This window comes from Erythrolamprus reginae, unplaced genomic scaffold, assembly GCF_031021105.1.
Source record: "Erythrolamprus reginae isolate rEryReg1 unplaced genomic scaffold, rEryReg1.hap1 H_1, whole genome shotgun sequence".
Taxonomy (NCBI): Eukaryota; Metazoa; Chordata; class Lepidosauria; order Squamata; family Dipsadidae; genus Erythrolamprus; species Erythrolamprus reginae.
The window spans coordinates 113,761-135,824 of NW_027248462.1; the positions used below are offsets into that span (position 1 = coordinate 113,761).

The window sequence follows — 22,064 nt, forward strand, 5'->3', positions numbered from 1 at the left end:
GCACAACATGCTAATCCATAATTTACCAAATTACAGTGTGCTCAATTAACCCAGTTCTCTGAACTTGCACAACACAGAGAACCATAAATTATGAGTTGGGTTCATTCATCACAATAGGTTAAAGTACGAGTAGCTAGTCTGAAGTTCAAGGAACATTGCTTTTAAGTTATCGTTTATTTTTTTAAAAACTCAGCGGTGGGGGTGGGGAAATGTAGCCAGACAGCAAAAAATTCTGATACTGATGTTTGCAGTGTTGTTGTCAAGTTCTTTTTTTCCTGTTTAAGATCAAGTGGTATGATAATGAAAAATCCACATTAAGAGAACGGGAAATTTTGAATAAACAGAGTGTTGATGTCCTAATTAGATTAGATTAGATTTATTGGATTTATATGCCCCCCCTCTCCGCAGACTTGGGGCGGCTCACAACAATGGCAATCCTAATCTCAGGGAGCAGCTGTTTCCAGAGGGTCGGAGTCACCACAGAGAAGGCTCTTCCCCTGGATCCCACCAGATGACATTGTTTAGTCGACGGGACCCGGAGAAGGCCCACTCTGTGGGACCTAACCGGTCGCTGGGATTCGTGCAGCAGAAGGCGGTCCCTGAGATATTCTGGTCCGGTGCCATGAAGGGCTTTATAGGTCATAACCAACACTTTGAATTGTGACCAGAAACTGATTGGCAACCAATGCAGACTGCGGAGTGTTGGAGTAATATGGGCATACTTAGAGAAGCCCATGATTGCTCTCGCAGCTGCATTCTGCACGATCTGAAGTTTCCGAACACTTTTCAAAGGTAGACCCATGTAGAGAGTGTTACAGTAGTCGAGCCTCGAGGTGATGAGGGCATGAGTGACTGTGAGCAATGACTCCCGGTGCAAATAGGGCCGCAACTGGCGCACCAGGCGAACCTGGGCAAACGCCCCCCTCGCCACTGCTGAAAGATGTTTCTCTAATGTGAGCTGTGGATCGAGGAGGACCCCCAAGCCTAATGTGGTTTTCTTCATAGCGATTTGGGACTGTTGTTGCTTTCTTCTATTTTTTTTCCAACTTTCTAATCTAGGTTACAACTTGGATATGTCTTCATTACCTTTAGGGAAATCAGAAACCTTCAGCACCACAGCTCTCCCAGCTTCGCTTTTTGCTACCCTTTCGTTAATGTCATGCAGTTTCGACTTCATTGATTTTTATCCCATGGAATTCATATAGGGCTGCCCTTGTAGCCAGTTCAGAAGTTGCAGAATTCAGCAGAGTGGGCAGCTTACAGATGGATTTTGGGATGCCCGTGTTGTACCTCTCCTCTGAGACCTGCACAAGCTTCTAGTGTGATTCTGAATGAAATTCAGAGCCAGCTTGCTCTGGTGATTATGGCACCAGGTTAGAAAGCAGGAGACCGTGAGTTCAAGTCCTCCCCTTAGGCCTGAAAGCCAAGTCATTCTCTCTTGGCCCAGCTCAACTCACAGAGTTGCTATTATGGGGAAATAGAAAGAGGAAGTGTGGTTGAATATGTTCGCCACCTTGAGTTATTTGTAAATATGATAAAGGCAGGATGCAAATAAGCAAATAAATAAATAAACTGCTGTTAATCCAACCCAGTGCTTCTCAATTATTTTCTGTTATGCCCCCCCTCCCCCCGGCAGGAAGAAGTAAACACTTCATGCCCCCCCCAAAACTCTCCGTCGGGACAATTGTAATATTCAGCACATTTTCACTGAAAAAAACTCAAGCAGTTTATCAGCGTGATTGGGGTGTACAGTAATGTGTTTTGGTGACGCCTTAATTTATTTGGCTTCATGCTGTCCGCTGCCAACATTATTAGACACAGGAAGGAAGGAAGGGAAGGAGGGAGGGAAGGAAGGAAGGAAGAAAGGAAAGGAAGGAAAGGAAGGAAGGAAGAAGGAAAGGAAGGAAGGAAGGAAGGAAAAGAAGGAAGGAAGGATGGGAGGGAGGGAGGGAAGGAAGGAAGGAAGAAAGGAAGGGAAGGTCATTTGTGATGCCTTCCATCACTCTCAGATGTCAGATTCACACAATATGCTCCACCAGATGTTTTGTATTTTTGTTTTGTAGTTCGGCATGTGATGCAAACTCAGCCCATTTGGTTAATTTAAGATTCAAGGTATTCTGGTGATTTGAAATGGGGGAGCTCAATAAATGAGTCAAACGTGTTACATAAACATAAGATTGAGCCTCCTCCCCTTCTGCCACCCTGCTCACCATCCTTACTCACCATCCAGAAGCTGTTGGTAGTTGGCTCATCGGCAGCCACCTCGCTGTATATCACAGACATGGTGTCACCTGTTTAGAGGGAACAGGTTTCATAGTGCATCCAAAAGTATCAAATAAAGTTCTCATCTTCAACAATTGTTTTGGAACCATTTTTCAGATGTAATCATGAAGAACCTAACTTTTTTTTAATTTTTAACAACAAAGTCCAGAAAACAGCAACACACGATTCCTGAAGAACTGCGATCAGATACTCTTCCACAATGGCCAAACCCACACGCTGCTATTTATAGCAGCAGCCCTAATTACTGGAGCCCCACCCAAACACAGGTGGCCTCTCTTATCTCCTGTAATATGTCCTTACTTGGTCTCTTCTATGCATAATTCTGCGCTTGCGTGGGTCCAAGGCGTCTTCATCCGAATCAATGGAAGATAATGGAGATTGACTGCCTTGTCTGTGTGCCAGCCCCCCTCTGCCGAGTCACTCCCACCTTCTTCTTCGTTCGAGGAAACTAAACTCTGAACTGACTCTGTCGGCAATAACACAGGCCTGTGACATGTTGAAGTTTCCCCTGCATCCACCTCCACATTCCCTGGGGCAGGAGCTGGGCCAGAGCCAACCACAACACATAAGTTATAAAAATATTTATTTGTACTCATATTCTAGCATCATACATGTTTTTATCATAAACCCATTTTCCTTTTTTCTGTCCATTTACATCACGAAGAACCTAATTTAATACCATGTGAGAATGACCTTGGAAGGCAGAAGGGAGAGCCACAAATTGAGCAAAAGATATCTCAGCCCACCAAAGGAGAAGGATGTGGTAGATGTTACACTTTCTGTTTTATTTTATTTTATTCTGTTTTATTTTATTAATTATAAAATTTATTGGTTCCCCAACTTACCACAAGGCAGTGCTTCTCAATTATTTCCTGTTACGCCCACCCTAAATAGAAGTAAATAGTATCAGGGCCCACCTCACCCGACTTGCCACCCTCAAATTGAAACCCACTGCAAGATTCGTGTCCTACCTGATACTTATACCAGTACAGTGGTACCTTGACATATGAGTTTAATTCATTCCAGACCCAAGCTCGTAAGTCGATCAACTCGCATCTCACACAAATGCCTTTAGACTTTGTTTTTCGCGCCAAGATAACTGGAAGCAATTGAGATTCTTGCGCCACCTAGTGGAAGCTCGGCTCCTATCCCGAATTTGAGCTCGGGTGCTGAACAGAAATTTCGCTCGCGTCGCAGCTCGTAACTTGGAATACTCGCATGTGGAGCAGCTCGTATCTAGAGGTACTACTGTACCTCTGTTGCATTCCTCAGCGTTGTGTCCAGGGCAACCCGTTCTGAAAAGAAAATGTCTCGTGACTTCAAGAAGTTTGACTGAACTCACGAGAAGTTTTCTTTTAGAACGGGAACATGATGGAGATACCGGTACAAGTGTCAGGTAGGATGCATGTCCTACTCCCTGCGGCAAAAAAAGCCACGTAAAAAACCCTGAATAATAAATTAACCATGTGCAGAAGCAAAAAATTGCTAAAATCTCACACACATGCGCATCCTCTTGCAAGATTTCAGTGCGTCACGCTGGGGACACTTCACAAACAGCGCATCGGTAGCAGCTGTAATTGCAATCTGCCCCTATAGGTGGCCTATAAATTACTAAACCAATCAATCCCTCTGAAAGCAGAAGAAAACTGCAAGTATTTGCTCCTAACTGTTCAAAAGTGCCTTACATTGAATTAGAGCAACTTTGTTCATATGGACACTTCTAGGTATGTTGGGACTGGAGGTTTTTAAAGAAGTGGCTGGACAGTCACTTATCAGAAATGCTAAGACACCTTTCCCCCAGGCTTATTATAATTTATGTTTGGTATGTATGTGCTGTTTGGTTTTTAATTATGATAGGGTTTTTAGGTTTTTTTAATATTAGATATAATATTGTTTTTATCGTTGTTGTGAGCCGCCCCGAGTCTTCGGAGAGGGGCGGCATACAAATCTAATAAATTATTATTATTATTATTATTATATTTATTTATTCATTCATTCATTCTTCTATGCCGCCCAATCCGAAAGGACTCAAGGCGGCTTACAACAATATAAAAAACAATTAAAAAGAAGTCAAAACCCAAATAAAAACCCATAATAAACTAAATAATCAACATACATATATAGATAGCATTCATACAGTTTGGTCATGCTAGTTGTTAATTCATGGCCCCCAGGCCTGCCAGCAAAGCCAGGTCTTCGTGGCCTTTTGGAAAGCAGTGCGGACCTTGGGAGGGGGGAGTTGATTCCATAGAGCCGGGGCTGCAACAGAGAAGACCCTCCTCCATGGCCCCAGCAACCTGCATTGCTTAGTCAATAGGACCTGGAGGAGGCCAACTTCGTGTGCTCTTATAGGTTTCTGGGAGGTATATGCAGCAGGAGACGGTCCCATAAATAGTCTGGCCCTGAGCCATATAGGGCTTTATAGGTAATAACCAACACCTTGAATTATTCCCGGAGACTAATAGGAAGCCAGTACAGCTCACCGAGTGTAGTGTTATATGGATGAACCGAGGTATATCCATGACAGCTCACGTGGTTGCATTCTGGACAATTTGCAGTCTCCGAACACTCTTCAAGGGTAGCCCCATGTAGAACGCGTTGCAATAATCAAGACGGGAGGTGATGAGGGCCTGAGTGACTGTGCGCAGAGCCTGCTGGTCCAAGTAAGGCTGCAACTGGTAAACCAGACGAACCTGGGCAAAGGTCCCCCTGGCCACAGCTGAGAGGTGGTGATCAAGGCTCAGCTGTGGATCCAGGAAGACACCCAAGTTGCAGACCCTATTTGAGGGGGTCAAGATATAGGACCATGATGGTGAACCTATGGCATGTGGACCACAAGTGGCACGCGAAGTCCTCTCCACTGCACAGGTGTGAGTGCCTCCCACTGGCCAGCTGATTTTCAGCTCAGACAGGCTAATAATAATAATAATAATAATTATTATTATTATTATTATTATTAGTAGTAGTAGTAGTAGTAGTAGTAGTAGTAGTAGTATTAATTAGATTTGTATGCCGCCCCTCTCCGAAGACTCGGGGCAGCTCATGCTTTCTCCCCACTTTCTGCGACCCATGCCTTCCAAGATCTCTGGAGATTCCACCCCATCGCTGTTTGGGCATGCAAGGCTTCCCTCCCTCCCATCTCCGTTTGGGGAAATAGGATCCCCCCCTCCCCAGCTCTGTTTGGAGAAAGAGGATTTCCCCCTCCCTCACAGCTCTGTTTGGGAATGGAGAGGCTTTTACCCACTACCACTACTGTTTTGGGAGGGGAGTCCAAAACAGGGGGTGTCGTTCGTTTGTGCGTGCATGCGCAGTGGATCATGTGCACATGTGCAGGAGGTGAGACATTCAGGAGGAGCATTGCATTATGGCTGTGAGTCTTTCCTGATACGTTTTATGCTTAAGACCTTCCACCATTCTTGTAGCCCGTCTTTGGACCCGTTCAATTTTGTCAATATCTTTTTGTAGGTGAGGTCTCCAGAACTGAACACAGTATTCCAAATGTGGTCTCACCAGCACTCTATATAGCGGGATCATAATCTCCCTCTTCCTGCTTGTTATACCTCTAGCTATGCAGCCAAACATCCTACTTGCTTTCCCTACCGCCTGACTGCACTGTTCACCCATTTTGAGACTGTCAGAAATCACTACCCCTAAATCCTTCTCTTCTGAAGTTTTTGCTAACACAGAACTGCCAATACAATACTCCGATTGAGGATTCCTTTTCCCGAAGTGCATTATTTTACATTGGGAAACATTAAACTGCAGTTTCCATTGCTTCCATGAGTGAGCACTCATGCACGTGTGACAATGCCCATGCGCACACTTTCGGCCCCTGAGGGGGAAAAGGTTTGGCATCACTGATATAGGATTTCCTGTTTGAGGAGGCTGGACTAGAGGACCTCCAAAGTCCTGTCCAGCTTTATCCTGATTCGATGACTAAAAGCCCCATCGGCTGGGAAAAGGCCAAGTTCCTTAGCTTTGTTTCATGTGGACAGATTTTCCCCAAATGAGATGAGGTAGAAAAAATTTCCCCCCTCTATTTATGAAATAAATGACTCCATTGATCAGATTTCAGAAAACGTATGTATGTGTGTGTAGATATAAGAAATTACATCTATACACACGTACTTATCATAATAAGCACTTTTGTTTTGCAAGTTTAATTAAAAGAAAGATTCAAACCTTGTAGATCACATAAAAGTTGGTGCATTAGCACAGTGTTTTTCAACCAGTGTGCTGTGGCACACTAGTGTGCCGCGAGACATGGTCAGGTGTGCCGCGAAGCTCAGAGAGAAAGAAAGCAAGAGAAAGAGCGAGAGAGAAAGAGAACAAGAGAAAGAAAGAAAGAGAGAGAGCAAGAGCGAGAAAGAAAGCAAGAGAGAGAGAAAGAGAACAAGAGAAAGAAAGAGAGAGAGAGAGAGAGAGAGAGAAAGAGAGGGAGGGAAGGAGAGAGAGAGAAAGACATAGAGGGACGTAGGGAGGGAGAGAGAAAGAGAGCAAAAAAGAGAGGAAGGAAGAGAAAGAAAGAGGGATGGAGAGAGAGAGAGAAAGAGGAAGGAAGGGAGAGAAAGAGGGAGGGAGAAAGAAATAGAGCGAAGGGGAGGAAGAGAGAGAGATAATTTTTTTTGTCCAAACTTTTTTTAGCCCCTCTCCTCCCCCCCCCCCCCGCCGCTCAATGTGCCCCAGGGTTTCGTAAATGTAAAAAATGTGCCGCGGCTCAAAAAAGGTTGAAAATCACTGCATTAGCAGCATAGATGATTTGGCATAAGCAAATTATAGAAGAAATGTTACAGAACCTTTAATTAAATCCAGAGCTATTTATTCGAATTCAATTTAGACATTCCCAATCTTGGACTAGCAGCTATCTTCAAATTTGCCAACTTTAAAACTTGTGGACTTCAACCCCCACAAGTCTTCAGCCAGCAGTAGCTGAAGTCTACAAGCCTTAAAGTTGCCGAGTTTGGGGACCCTTGTCATAAAGCAATATTTTTTATTTATTTTTTTTATTTATTCTTTGTCCAATATACAATACATATGAAAGAGAATAGACATTAAGTAATATATATAATGATCGAAAGTAAGAAAGAAGAGAAGTAGGAGGAAAGGAGAGAAAATGTATGATATATGAGATAAGGAAAGAAGATTGGACAGGGGACGATAGGCACATCAGTGCACTTATGTACGCCCCTTACTGGCCTCTTAGGAACCTGGAGAGGTCAATCGTGGAGAGTCTTAGGGAGAAATGTTGGGGGCTGGGGGCTGACACCACTGAGTCTGGCAATGAGTTCCACGCTTCGACAACTCGATTGTTAAAGTTTGCATGCTCACTTTGACAATTTGAGGATTTACCCTTCATATGTTTATGTTAAGAAATTGTCTTTCTCCATATATTATCTTCTAAAATCTTTTAGAAGTTGCTCATCCCAACGATTACAACAAACATTTATACAACATGCCTTATTTCAGCATTCTCTTTTCAGAAGTATAGAGGTAGCTCTTTTAGGAATTGTATACGGTGGTACCTCTTAAGAACTTAATTTGTTCCGTGACCAGGTTCTTAACTAGAAAAGTTTGTAAGTAGAAGCAATTTTTCCCATAGGAATCAACGTAAAACCAAATAATGTGTACAAACCCATTAGGAAAGAAATAAAAGCTCAGAATTTGGGTGGGCGGAGGAGGAGGAACAAGAGGAGGTAGACAGTTGCTGCCGAAGGAAGAAGGTGAGGTGAGAGGAATCAAAAGTCCAAAACTTTAAAGCTAAAAAAAAAAAGAGAGACTCTGAGGCAGCGAAGAGGAGCACGTGCCTCCCATACACCCGGCACGAGGCTGCCTCCCATACACTGCGCCAGAGAGAGAAACCCAGGGGGAATGGCAGGAAACTCGCCGAGCCTTTGTGCCACTCTCAAATTTCCTGGGAAATTTTTCCGGGCTCAGGTTCTTAAGTAAAAAATGTTTCTTAAGAAGAGGCAAAAAAATCTTGAACACCCAGTTCTTATCTAGAAAAGTTCTTAAGCAGAGGCGTTCTTAGGTAGAGGTACCACTGTATTTCTAAATAGTACTTATATAGCTCAACACTGCCCCTAGACTGTTTGTTGAGTTTTATACAGTACAGTGTAAGAAACCCTGAATAACAGCCTACATCTTTTCCCAATTGCTATATTGATTTTGGTGTCACTTTCCATGCTTGTTCTTTAAGATGCATCCATGGTCTTTTTCTTCTTTTTGCAATGAGTGATCCCATTGCAAATAGATCCATTTTATTAGCAGTCAATTGAAGGATCCATTAAGAGTCTAATTTCAACTATTAACTTGCTGATCAAAAAAAGCTGGAATGCCATTATGGATACAAAAACAGCTAATGTTCACGAAATGGTTATTTCTCTATCGGAAAAAATGTGAAAATGGGATTCTTCTCTCCCACCTTCCAAGGAAACATAAGTACAGTGGTACCTCTACCTAAGAATGCCTCTACTTACGAACTTTTCTAGATAAGAACCGGGTGTTCCAGATTTTTTTGCCTCTTCTCAAGAACCATTTTCCACTTACAAACCTGAGCCTCCAAAACTGTAACCTAAAAAGGCATGGAGAAGCCTCGATGAGGCCTCTCTAGGAATCTCCTGGGAGGAACAGGGCCGGAAAAGGCAGGGAGAAGCTTCCGTGGGGCCTCACTAGGAATCTCCTGAGAGGAAACAGGGCCAGAAAAGGCGGGGAGAAGCTTCCGTGGGGCCTCTCTAGGAATCTCCTGGGAGGAAACAGGGCTGGAAAAAGGTGGGGAGAAGCTTCCGTGGGGCCTTTCTAGGAATCTCCTGAGAAGAAACTGGGCCGGAAAAGGCGGGGAGAAGCTTCCGTGGGACCTCTCTAGGAATCTTCTGGGAGGAAACAGGGCCTCCACCCTCCCTGTGATTTACCCAATCGCATGCATTACAGTGATCCCTCCATTATCGCGAGGGTTCCGTTCCAGGACCCCTCGCGATAATCGATTTTTCGCGATGTAGTGGTGCGGAAGTAAAAACACCATCTGCGCATGCGCGCCCCTTTTTCGACTGAGGAGCTGCCTGCCTGCCCGCCCGCCGCTTGTCCGCCCGCCGCTTGTCCGCCCGCCGCTTGTCCGCCCGCCGCTTGTCCGCCCGCTGCTTTTTCGCCGCTTGTCCGGCCGCCGCTTTTTCGCCGCTTGTCCGGCCGCCGCTTTTACGGATGCCGCTTGTCCGGCCGCCGCTTTTCCGCCCGCCTGGGAGTTGAAGACCCAGGGAAGGTTCCTTCGACCGCTCAGCAGCTGATCTGCTCGGCAGCGCAGTAGCAGCGAGGAGCCGAAGATGGGGTTTCCCCGTTGCCCACGCAACGGGGAAACCCCATCTTCGGCTCCTCGCTGCTACTGCGCTGCCAAGCAGATCAGCTGCTGAGCGGTCGAAGGAAGCTTCCCTGGGTGCCGCCAGCCGCTCGAGAGCAAGAGGGGGAGAGATAGAGAAAGAGAGAGAAGGAAAGAAAGAGATGAGAGAGGGAGGAAGAGAGTGTGAGAGAGGAAGAAGCACGATAGAGAAAGAGAGAGAGAAAGAAAGATGAGGAAGGAAGAGAGTGACGTCATCGGGTGGAAAAATCGCGATATAGCGTTTCGCGATGATCGAGATCGCGAAACTCGAGGGATCACTGTATTTGCTTTTACATTGATTCCTATGGGGAAAATTGCTTCTTCTTCAAAACTTTTCTACTTAAGAACCTGGTCATGGAACAAATTAAGTTCGTAAGTAGAAGTACCACTATATATATGTTTGTACTTGAAGACTGGCCATATTCTAAGAACTGAAACACCCATGTGTTTAGAGTAGGAATCCTCGAAAAGAACCAATCCATATTTGTGATGCAAATGTTCTGAGTTCAGTCTCCAAGTCATAAGATTATATTTATTTAGAACCTGGCCAGTCAGTCAAATAATTTAGGCTCAGAAAAAGGGAGCTTTATACGATGTGGTAAAAATAAAGTTTTGTGGCAGTTGGCAATCCAATGCCTATCATGGTTGACTGCAGTCCCGATCCCACCCTGAATTTCATCAGCCCAAGCAAAGATTCTCCCTGGATTTTTGGAGATCACAATTTTCCCTTCTAAGCTTTAACCCTCCAGGGGAAAAAAAAGACCTTTTTTCGCTTACGGCTAGAACTGGGGCAGGAGGAAAAGTAAGGGATAACTAATGAAAATTCTCTTTCAAGAATGATGGTGATTAGCCAAGGCACATCTGAAAAAATAATGGCGATGGGATACTAGGGTAATCCAAGCTTAAAATTAGCATCTAAATTGCATCTCTCAAATACTGCAATTTGGATCAACTCTGTTCTGATGAAGCTGTTTTTAAAAACTTCTTGCAGCATTAAAAATTATTTTAATTTATTCCTGAGTGTTTCTTGGCAGTTTATGCAACTTAAGGGTTTGTTCTTTGTTTTATTAGTTCAGATGCTTTTGCTGCATCTGGGGTTTCGCGGGAGGAATTAACTGTGACCTGGCTCCAATCATTTTTTTTTTTAATAGAAGCAGATAAAATTTATATTAGTCATACATGTCACCTCCAGAATAACAGGTTTTAATGTCCTGTGCTAGCATACTAATGGAAATTGTTTGGTCAGAGTTTTAAAATGAAGAAGAGGAAGTGTCAATCTTTCGGCAGATTAAGCACTGAAGGTATTCATCTCATTTTCCTGTGATCTAAAATTAGGCATATATTTGACACTTTGGGGAATGTTTAATAAAGGGTTGATTTTGACTGTAATTGGAGAGACACACAGGATATGGAACATTGCCATATATGGTTTGATCAGGAATGGGACAATGCTGGTGTCTGGAGGCTGTTGGGGTCTGGATGGGTGTCAACAGACTCAAACTCAACCAGGATAAGACGGAGTGGCTGTGGGTTTTGCTTCCCAAGGACAATTCCATCTGTCCATCCATAGCCCTGGGGAGGGGATTATTGACCCCCTCAGAGAGGGTGCGCAACTTGGGCGTCCTCCTCAATCCACAGCTCACATTAGAGAAACATATTTCAGCTGTGGCGAGGGGGACGTTTGCCCAGGTTCGCCTGGTGCACCAGTTGCGGCCCTATCTGGACCGGGATTCATTGCTCACAGTCACTCATGCCCTCATCACCTCGAGATTCGACTACTGTAACGCTCTCTACATGGGGCTACCTTTGAAAAGTGTTCGGAAACTTCAGATCGTGCAGAATTTATTATTTGGATTTGTATGCCGCCCCTCTCCGAAGACTCGAGAGAGCAATCATGGGCTTTCCTAAATATGCCCATGTTACACCAACACTCCGCAGTCTGCATTGGTTGCTGATTGGTTTCGGGTCACAATTCAAAGTGTTGGTTATGACCTATAAAGCCCTTCCTGGCATCGGACCAGAATATCTCCGGGACCGCCTTCTGCCATACGAATCCCAGCAACCAGTTAGGTCCCACAGAGTTGGCCTTCTCCAGGTCCCGTCGACTAAACAATGTCGTTTGGTGGGTCCCAGGGGAAAAGCCTTCTCTGTGGCAGCCCCGACCCTCTGGAACCAGCTCCTCCCTGAGATTAGAACTGCCCCCACCCACCTTGCCTTCCGCAAACTCCTTAAAACCCTCCTCTGCTGTCAGGCATGGGGGAACTGAAATATCTTCCCTAGGCCTATACTGTTTATGTATGGTATGTTGTGTGCATGTTTTTTAAATTATGGGTTTTTAGCTTTCTAATTATTGAATTTGTATTATATATTGTTTTCTGTTGCTGTTGTGAGCCGCCCCGAGTCTGCGGAGAGGGGCAGCATACAAATTAAATAAATAAATAAATAAATAAATAAACAAACAAATAAACAAATAAATAAATAAGCAAACAAACAAACTTGCCACAACCAACTCACCATGGGCAACTTGCTATAGCCAATTCACCACGGGAGAACTTGCCACAGACTGATAACTTGCCGTGGGACAATTCGCTGCAGAAGAATTTAGCAGTTCTATTTAATCATTCAAAATAAATAAAAATTATTTTAATTTTTGCCATTCATACTTCATTCTGTCACTCCTTTCCTATCTTTTCTTTAATTATTATATTCCACCATTTTTTTGATGTTAGCGTAATTCTTGTCCCACAGCAAGTTGTCCTACAGCGAGTTAGCCGTGGCATTTTCACCATGGTGTGCTGGCCACAGCGAATTGTCATACAGACCCATTTTGATCTTGTCATGCTATTGTCACATATGGGGTTGAAATCAACAGGACTGCTGCTGGAAGTGGATTGATTACTGTGTTAGAAACATAGAAACATAGAAGATTGACGGCAGAAAAAGACCTCATGGACCATCTAGTCTGCCCTTATACTATTTCCTGTATTTTATATTAGGGTGGATATATGTTTATCCCAGGCATGTTTAAATTCAGTTACTGTGGATTTACCAACCATGTCTGCTGGAAGTTTGTTCTAAGTATCTAATACTCTTTCAGTAAAATATTTTCTCACGTTGCTTCTTTCCCCCATTTAACTGCAGATTGTGTCCCCTTGTTCTTGTGTTCACTTTCCTATTAAAAACAGTTCCCTCCTGAACCTTATTTAACCCTTTAACATGTTTAAATGTTTCAATCATGTCCCCCCTTTTCCTTCTGTTCTCCAGACCATGCAGATTGAGTTCATTAAGTCTTTCCTGATACGTTTTATGCTTAAGACCTTCCATCATTTTTGTAGCCCGTCTTTGGATCCGTTCAATTTTGTCAATATCTTTTTGTAGGTGAGGTCTCCAGAACTAAACACAGTATTCCAAATGTGGTCTCATCAGCATTCTATACAGCAGGATCACAATCTCCCTCTTCCTGCTTGTTATACCTCTAGCTATGCAGCCAAGCATTCTACTCATTTTCCCTGCCCTGACTGCACTATTCGCCCATTTTGAGACTGTCAGAAATCACTACCCCTAAATTTTTCTCTTCTGATGTTTTTGCTAATGCAGAACTGCCAATAATCAGATTGAGGATTCCTTTTCCCCAAGTGCATTATTTTACATTTGGAAACATTAAACTGCAGTTGAATATTATTATTGTGTTAATAAATCACAAGTTGTTTTGAGATATTCTCTATTTCTCTATTTATATAAACCCATGTCTTTTAACAAGAATTGATAAACAGTGGTACCTCTACCTACAAACGCCTCTACTTACAAAGTTTTCTATATAAGAACTGGGTGTTCAAGATTTTTTTGCCTTTTCTCAAGAACCATTTTCCACTTACAAACCCGAGCCTCCAAATCGGTAACCGGAAAAGGCAGGGAGAAGCCTCCGAGGGGCCTCTCTAGAAATCTCCTTGCAGGAAACAGGGCCGGAAAAGGCGGGGAGAAGCCTCTGTGGGGCCTCTTTAGGAATCTCCTGGGAGGAAACAGGACCAGAAAAGGCAGGGAGAAGCCTACGTGGGGCCTCTTTAGGAATCTCCTGGGAGGAAACAGGGCCTCCGCCCTCCCTGTGGTTTCCCCAATCGCATGCATTATTTGCTTTTACATTGATTCCTATGGGGAAAATTGCTTTTTCTTACAAACTTTTCTACTTAAGAACCTGGTCTCGGAATGAATTAAGTTCATAAGTAGAGGTACCACTGTAGATTGAAAATGTATGTATATCACCATTCTGCTGGAGCAAAGGAACCATTACTGAACATAGGGAGGAACTTAATGGGTCAAATATAATCAGCATATTTTTGTGAGCTAGAGAGCAATCGGAATTTTGGTGCAGGAGTGCCTCACTTTTTCTGGGCCAATGCCATATTTCACTTTTTAAGTGGTGCATTGGGACCTACAGAACAATTAAGTCCGATTTAATCAAATTTAGATTTATATTATAATTAAATTCAGTTGTTACATATTTCATTATTTCCCACTTCTATTGCACGAAAATTATAATTTTGTAATAACCATTACAGATCTCTGATAGTCTTCCTCTTTCCGATCCCTGGGCCTTTGATTACACACTTCCAGTGCACAATCTTGTTCAACAACCATATCCACTTCCTTTCCTTGATATGAGTGATTTTTTAAACAATGGCTTATTGATTAATCTGTGACTGGCTTACTATATAACACTAAGCCATAAGCTAAAGCTCATTTTGGATGAGTCTACATAATACGCTAGCCCAAAATCAAATAAACCACTGATGTGATGATTCAGCAGTATGGACTAGTTTGTTCTCTAACCCTGGAGACAGTTCTGATTAACTATTGCATTTTTATATCCAAACAGATGACATGTAATGAAACTGCCTTCTTCACCGCCCTGTTCCCTCCAGATGTATTGCATTACTACTCCCAAAATGTTGAAATCTAATACGTTTAGAAAACCACGGGTTTAATAGAGAATTATTCTTTTTTACTTTGAAAGTAATATTGAATTGATTGGGGTAAGAATGCATTTCTTCTGCTTAATTTCCTGCCAAAAGGTCATTTCACTACTGTAATTGTTGGCGCTGTTTCTGAGTGGTCTAACACATGGCAACTCCAAATCTCAACTAGCAAATGCTCTGTCCTACACATTGGGAAGAATAATCTGAACTCCAAATACGAACTGAATAATCAAATTATCACAGATAATCCCCACTCAGTTAAAGACCTCGGTATACTAACAACAAAAGATTTAAGTGCCAAAGCCCACTGCAACAACATAGCCAAGAAGGCTTCCAGAGTTGTAAACCTAATCCTACGTAGCTTCTGCTCCGGCAATCTCACACTACTTACCAGAGCTTACAAAACTTTTGCCAGACCCATCCTCGAATACAGCTCATCTGTTTGGAACCCATATCACATCTCAGACATTAACACCCTTGAAAATGTCCAAAGATACTCACCAGAAGGGCCCTTCACTCCTCCATTCAAAATAGAATACCCTACGAGACTAGACTTTCAATCCTGGGCCTAGAAAGTTTAGAACTAAGATGCCTTAAACAAGATCTAAGTATTGCCCACAAGATCATATGCTGCAACGTCCTGCCTGTCAGCGACTACTTCAACTTCAACCAAAACAACACAAGAGCACACAACAGATTTAAACGTAATATTAACCGCTCCAAACTTTACTGTAAAAAATATGACTTCAGTAACCGAGTTGTCGAAGCATGGAACTCATTACCGGACTCCATAGTGTCATCCCCAAACCCCCAACACTTTACCCTTAGATTATCTACGGTTGACCTATCCAGATTCCTAAGAGGCCAGTAAGGGGCGAGTACAAGTGCACTAGAGTGCCTTCTGTCCCCTGTCCTATTGCTCTGCTATATCTCCTATTCCTTTCTTCTATTCCTATATCTCTTCTTCTATTCTTTCATTGATATATTCATTGATATGTTCCTATATCTTCTCTTCTATTCTTTCTTAGATATATTTTTGTTGTGGTTAGCTCTGGCCCAGCTCCTGCCCCAAGGACTATGGATGTGGGGGAGACATCCACATGCTGCAGGCCTGTTTTGCCCCCGGTGGAATCTGATGATGAAGGCTCCTCTGACCAAGAAGACATAAGTGACAGGGAGGAGGAGAGTGCGGCAGACAGCTCAGAAGGAGATCAATTATCTAGCTCCTCCTTGGATTCAGAACAAGAGTTAATGATACAGTCACACATGAGGAGAGCGATGCATAGGCAACAACAACTGCGAGATTATTATCAAAGAAAATGAGGCCACCTGTGGTTGGGTGGGGCTGTGGTAATTAGTGAGGCTGCTATAAATAGCAGCCTGTGGGTTTGGTCATTGTGGAGGATTATCTGATCGTTGTGTTTCGTCACTGCTTTACTGACTTTGACTTTTTGTGTGCTGATTTTTCCCCACTTTGAAACTAAACCAGAGCAAAGTGTGTTTCACTTTGTGAAAGAAGAAAGACTGTGAATTGCCTCACAGCTGCAACTAAGTATCACAGAAATGATAAGGGACTTGTATAAATTACCAGTTTGTTTGGAGACCAGTGCTCTTTGCTATACCAAAAGAGGGCTTAGTTTAAGTGAATTTTCATTATAAAGAACATTGTTTTGAATTTTCAAACGTGTATGTGTCTGAAATTTGTACCTCTGAATTTTTGGGAGGTGTCTGCCAGAGAGCCCTACAGAACATATTTTACTATGAGTACATCCTCTATAACCTTCATCATGTATTTTACTATGTATGTACCCACTAAAACCCTCATTGTGTATTGGACAAAATAAATGAATGAATGAATGAATGAATGAAGAAAGAAAGAAAGAAAGAAAGAAAGAAAGAAAGAATAACTTTTGTGGATTTGGAGATCCACCCCAAGGTAAAACATTTAAATCTGATTTTTTTTTCCTTTTCCACCACTTATAAAACTCTAACCATGCACACTTCTGGATTTGTAGGTTGCCTTTTCACTCTCCTTGCCTGATGCATCTGCTTTATTTAAGATCTTTATCAGATGAAGGGATGTGAAAACCATATAATCTTGCCCATAATTGTACTTGGTTGGCCCCAATAAAAAGTCTTGCTTGATTGTGGGTTTTCATGTTCTTTTATTCCCTTTGTTTGTGCTTTTTCTCTTTCTCATCCCCCACCATTCCTCTCCCTGAACTTCCAGACAGCCAGCCAAGAGATTTTGGACAGCACGGCTTGAAAATGGACTGATCCATTGAACACTAGATGGAAAAGCCATTTGAAAAAAGAGGAATGTGGGATAGGAAAAGGCTGCAGATGGGAGAACATGTGTTTGCAGTTAAGTGGGACTGTGGGCTGGAAAATAAATAGCATATTGCAGAGAAGAGCACAGCAGTAGCATCAACCCAGCAAGGAAGCAAAGAGCAAAATAAGGATCTGTTCAGCTCCATACAATGAAATTGTGTTGTAGACATACGAATTTTCTGAACGTCTGAAAGCCGTTCCTTCTCTGAAGGTGACTGTAACCTCAAATAACAAATCAAGAATGCAATATTTTGGGAAACATAAAAGGCAGCATTTCCTGGATTGTTATTCAGATTTTAAACATTGTTTATTTAATTTGGGGTTTACTGTCCCTTTAAAGTTACCAATTGTGGTTAATTTAAAAATTAAAAGAAACCCTGGGTTAGTAAATGAGTGATTAGTGCCAGGTTAGGATCAGTTACTTACGGCAATGTTTCCCAACCTTGGCCACTTGAAGATATCTGGACTTCAACTCCCAGAATTCCCCAGCCAGCGAATGCTGGCTGGGGAATTATGGGAGTTGAAGTCCAGATATCTTCAAGTGGCCAAGGTTGGGAAACACTGACTTACGGGACCACCTGCTGCTTCATGTATCCCAGCGGCCATTCAGGTGCCACATAGTTGGCCTTCCGCAGGTCCTATCAGCTAAGCAATGCCATCTGGCGGAACCCAGGAAATAGCCTTCTCTGTGGCAGCCCCGGGCCTCTAGAATCAACTCCCTATCAGCCCCACTCTCCTGACCTTTCGTAAGATCTTAAAAACTCACCTTTGCCAGCAGGCTTGGAGCCATTGAGTACTGCCATCTTACCAAATGTATGATTGTGATGGAATGATTGTGGATGTTTGTTCTTAATAATTGGGGAAGGGGATTAGATTAGTTTTAAGTTGGATTTCTAACATGATCTATTTTGTATTCATTCTTGTTTCGTAAGCTGCCCTGAGTTTACAGAGAAGGGTGGCCTAGAAGTCTAATAGATAGATAAATAGATATATAGATAGATAGATAGAAAGATAGATAGATAGATAGATAGATAGATAGATGGGATAGATAGATAGATAGATAGATAGATAGATAGATAGATAGATAGATGGGATAGATAGATAGATAGATAGATAGATAGATAGATAGATAGATAGATAGATAGGATAGATGGGATAGATAGATAGATAGATAGTTAGATAGATAGATAGATAGATAGATAGATAGATAGATAGATAGATAGATAGATAGATAGATGGGATAGATAGATAGATAGATAGATAGATAGATAGATAGATAGATAGATAGATAGATAGATAGATAGATAGATGGGATAGATAGATAGATAGATAGATAGATAGATAGATAGATAGATAGATAGATAGATAGATAGATAGATAGATAGATAGATAGATAGATAGATAGATGGGATAGATAGATAGATAGATAGATAGATAGATAGATAGATAGATAGATAGATAGATAGATAGATAGATGGGATAGATAGATAGATAGATAGATAGATAGATAGATAGATAGATAGATAGATAGATAGATAGATAGATAGGCAGGCAGGCAGGCAGGCAGTGCAATTCCTGAGTCAAAGGGAAGAAGGATCTGATTTTTGTACCTACCATACCTATTGTATTTTTGTACCTATTCAATAGCTCTCGGAAACTACCAGAGACCTCAAAGTTACTTTTTCAAAAGGTAACTTGAAATCTTTTTCCTTGAGAAAGAAGATGATTCTCAGAACTGATGAAGCTTCTTGGATGAGAAGCAAAACATCCTCTTCCTTAAGGGGGAAAAAGTCCTGTTGCCTTTTTGAAAAATCGCTGAGACAACTGTGACCTGGATGACTGAGGCTCTCCATAGGTACCAGGGACACTAGACACCTGAAATTTTGCAGCTGTGATTACTAAACCAGAAAAAAAAATCATATGTTCTTCGAAGGTTTGTTCTAGGATAGTTTTACTCCATCCTGGTTTCCTGCAGATGTATTAGATTTACAGCAATCAGAACTCCAACCCAGCATTGCCAATAGAATTGTGTTCCATCCTATCTGGTCTTGTAACTGGATCTTCATTTTTAGGATAATTTCTGAATTATCTGTGTATCTGGTAGCCTATCTACAGAAGAAATTCAGCTGCAAGCAGAACTGTGAGGAAGTAGATTGACATCAGTGTAAGAAATGGGTGGGTGGGTGTTTTCATTTTCTTTTTCTTCTGATGCCTAATATTTGCTTTGACGTTTACAATCTTTCCCAACCCGCAGACCTCAAAGAAGGGATAAATGTCTACTATTGGAAATTGGAATTAATCTCCTGCGTAGGGATTTTGAGTTTAGCTGGTAGACAGGCCAAGTTGCCCACCCTTCATTTAAAATCCATCTAATTATTTCTGAATGACCAGAGGGGTTATGTTAGGGGCTTCCTAGCAATTAGCCCATTATCCCACATTTTTGTTATTTATCTTCTGCTATGCAGCTGTCAGCATGCCACCGACAAGTTTTCCACGCCCCACCCTGCTCCCACCCCATTCTTTCAATTTTAGGCTTAATTTAAGTAAGAGAAGTGTCAGAAACTGGTATTCATTCCCTTCACTTGGGAGACCTACAAATAGTAAATCTGCTAGAACTGCTAGAATGAGAAAACTGTTTTGTCCTGTAAAAGGGTAGGTATCAATTAGATAAGACTATGCAACTAAATGGGACAAAACTGAAAACAAATATTGGAGAATTGCTATTTTCCTGTGAAGGCAGAACCTGTGTTTCTACATGAACTGTGGTTATTTCAGACTGCAACTTGTTCCATGCTTGGCACCTGACTTTTCTTAAATCCTGGGATTACATATGGACTGTGGTCTGGCCTACAACTGCTACCTTGTCTATCACGATGACAACTCCCAAGATATGAATACTGCACAATTGGCCTATGAACTCGCCTGAAGCTCATCCAGACAAGTGAGTGACATAAAACCATAAAATGATTGTCTCAATCTTGGTTTAGCAGCTTTCCTGATGGCCAATCATGATTTATACCATAGTGTGCAGTGCAAACTGGGCCATTATAACTTATAAGTAGAATAGAGTAGAATGTTATTGGCCAAGTGTGATTGGACACACAAGGAATTTGTCTTTGGCGCACAAGCTCTTAGTGTACATAAAAGATAAGTTCATCAAAATCATAATGATAGTCTGGGAACAAATAAGCAATCTTTGTAATAAGCAAAATATTACAAATTTAACAGGTTCTGTTAAAAAGTGCTATCGCTAACATGTTGTAAGCCACCCTGAGTCTAAGGAGAGGGACGGCATAAAAAAATTGAATGAATGAATGAATGAATGAATTCATTCGGGACCGCCTTCTGCCGCACGAATCCCAGCGACCAGTTAGGTCCCACAGTTAGGTCCCATCGACTAAACAATGTTGTCTGGCAGGATCCAGGGGAAGAGCCTTCTCTGTGGCGGTCCCGACTCTATGGAACCAACTCCCCCCCGGATATCAGAGTCGCCCCCACCCCCCTAGCCTTTCGCAAGCTCCTTAAAACCTACCTCTGTCATCAGGCATGGGGGAATTGAAATTTCCCTTCCCCCCTTAGGCTTATAGAATTTATACATGGTATGTTTGTATGTATGATTGGTTCTTTAAATGGGGGTTTTTAACATTATTTTTAATATTAGATTTGTTTACATTGTCTTTTTTTATTGTTGTTAGCCGCCCCGAATCTTCGGAGAGGGGCGGCATACAAATCTAATATAAATAAATAATAAATAAATAAATATAAGCAAACAGATCATATTAGGAAAGTTTCAATATAAATTGTGAGGATACAGGCAATGAAGTTACAGTCATACTGTCATTTGTGGGAGGAGATGGGTGATGGCAACGAGGAGATTAATAGCAGTGCAGACTTAGTAAATAGTTTGACAGTGTTAAGAGAATTATTTGTTCAGCAGTTATGGCATTTGGGGGGAAAATTGTTTTCGTGTTTAGTTGTCTCGGTGTGCTCTGTTGCATCATTTTGAGGGAAGGAATTGAAACAGTTTATGTCCAGGATGTGAGGTGTCTGTAAATATTTTCACAGCCCTCTTTTTGACTCATGCTGTATACAGGTCCTCAATGGAAGGCAGGTTGGCAGCAATTCTTTTTTCTGCAGTTCTGATTATCCTCTGAAGTCTGTGTCGGTCTTGTTGGATTGCAGAACCGAACCAGACAGTTATAGAGATGCAGATGACAGACTCAATAATTCCTCTGTAGAACTGTATCAGCAGCTCCTTGGGCAGCTTGAGCTTCCTGAGTTGACGCAGAAAGAGCATTCTTTGTTGTGCTTCTTTGATGACGTTTTTGATGTTAGGTGACTGTTTTAGATCTTGTGATATGGTTGAACCTAGAAATTTGAAGGTCTCTACTATTGTTGTCTAATATTATAAGAGGTAGAAGTATGGGCAGATTCCTCCTAAAGTCTGCCCCGGTTTCTATGGTTTTGAGTGTATTCAGTTCCATATTGTTCTGGTTGCATCACAAGGTTAGTTGTTCAACCTCCCATCTGTATGCGGATTCATCATTGTCTTGAATGAGTCAATCACTGTTGTGTCATTTGCAAACTTCAGTAATTTAACAGATGGATTGTCAGAGATGTAGTCATTTGTCTAGGGAGAGAAGTGGAGAGAGCACACAGTCTTGGGGGGTTCCTGTGCTGATTGTACAGGTATCTGTTTAACTTCACCTGCTGTTTCCTGTTTGTTAGGAAGCTTATAATCCATTTACAAGTGTATTCAGTACCGTTAGCTGGTTCAGCTTGGTTAGAAGAGTGTCTGGAATGATGGTGTTGAATGCTGAACTAAAGTCTGCAAAGAGAACACTTGCATAGATCTTTGGAGTCAAGATGTTGTAGGATGTAGTGCAGAAACATATTAACAGCATCATCTGTTGATCCATTTGTTCGGTATGCAAATTGCAGGGGTCTAACAGGGGATCCATGATGGTTTTCAAGTGGGACAGCACTACCCTTGCAAAGGTTTTCATAACTACCGATGTTAGAGAAATTGGTTTGTAGTTTTATTTATTTTATTTTATTTATTTATTTATTTAGTCCAATACATAATACACATTGAAGAGAATAGATATGTA

At 42.0% G+C, this 22,064-nt stretch overlaps 1 protein-coding gene across 4 annotated transcripts in view; it reads right to left on the reverse strand.

The window, feature by feature from the left end:
* Positions 1 to 22,064, reverse strand: part of LOC139155266 (protein kinase C and casein kinase substrate in neurons protein 3-like) — a 98,706-nt gene that overhangs the window by 50,781 nt on the left and 25,861 nt on the right. For 3 of the 4 annotated variants that reach the window (XM_070730382.1, XM_070730380.1, XM_070730381.1), the window contains one exon: positions 2,224 to 2,291. The exons of the other annotated variant lie outside the window; for it this stretch is intronic. In XM_070730382.1, coding sequence (XP_070586483.1) covers positions 2,224 to 2,283 — 60 coding nt within the window. In that variant the 5' untranslated portion in view covers positions 2,284 to 2,291. The remainder of the gene's footprint in view (positions 1 to 2,223; positions 2,292 to 22,064) is intronic. 4 annotated transcript variants of the gene reach the window in all.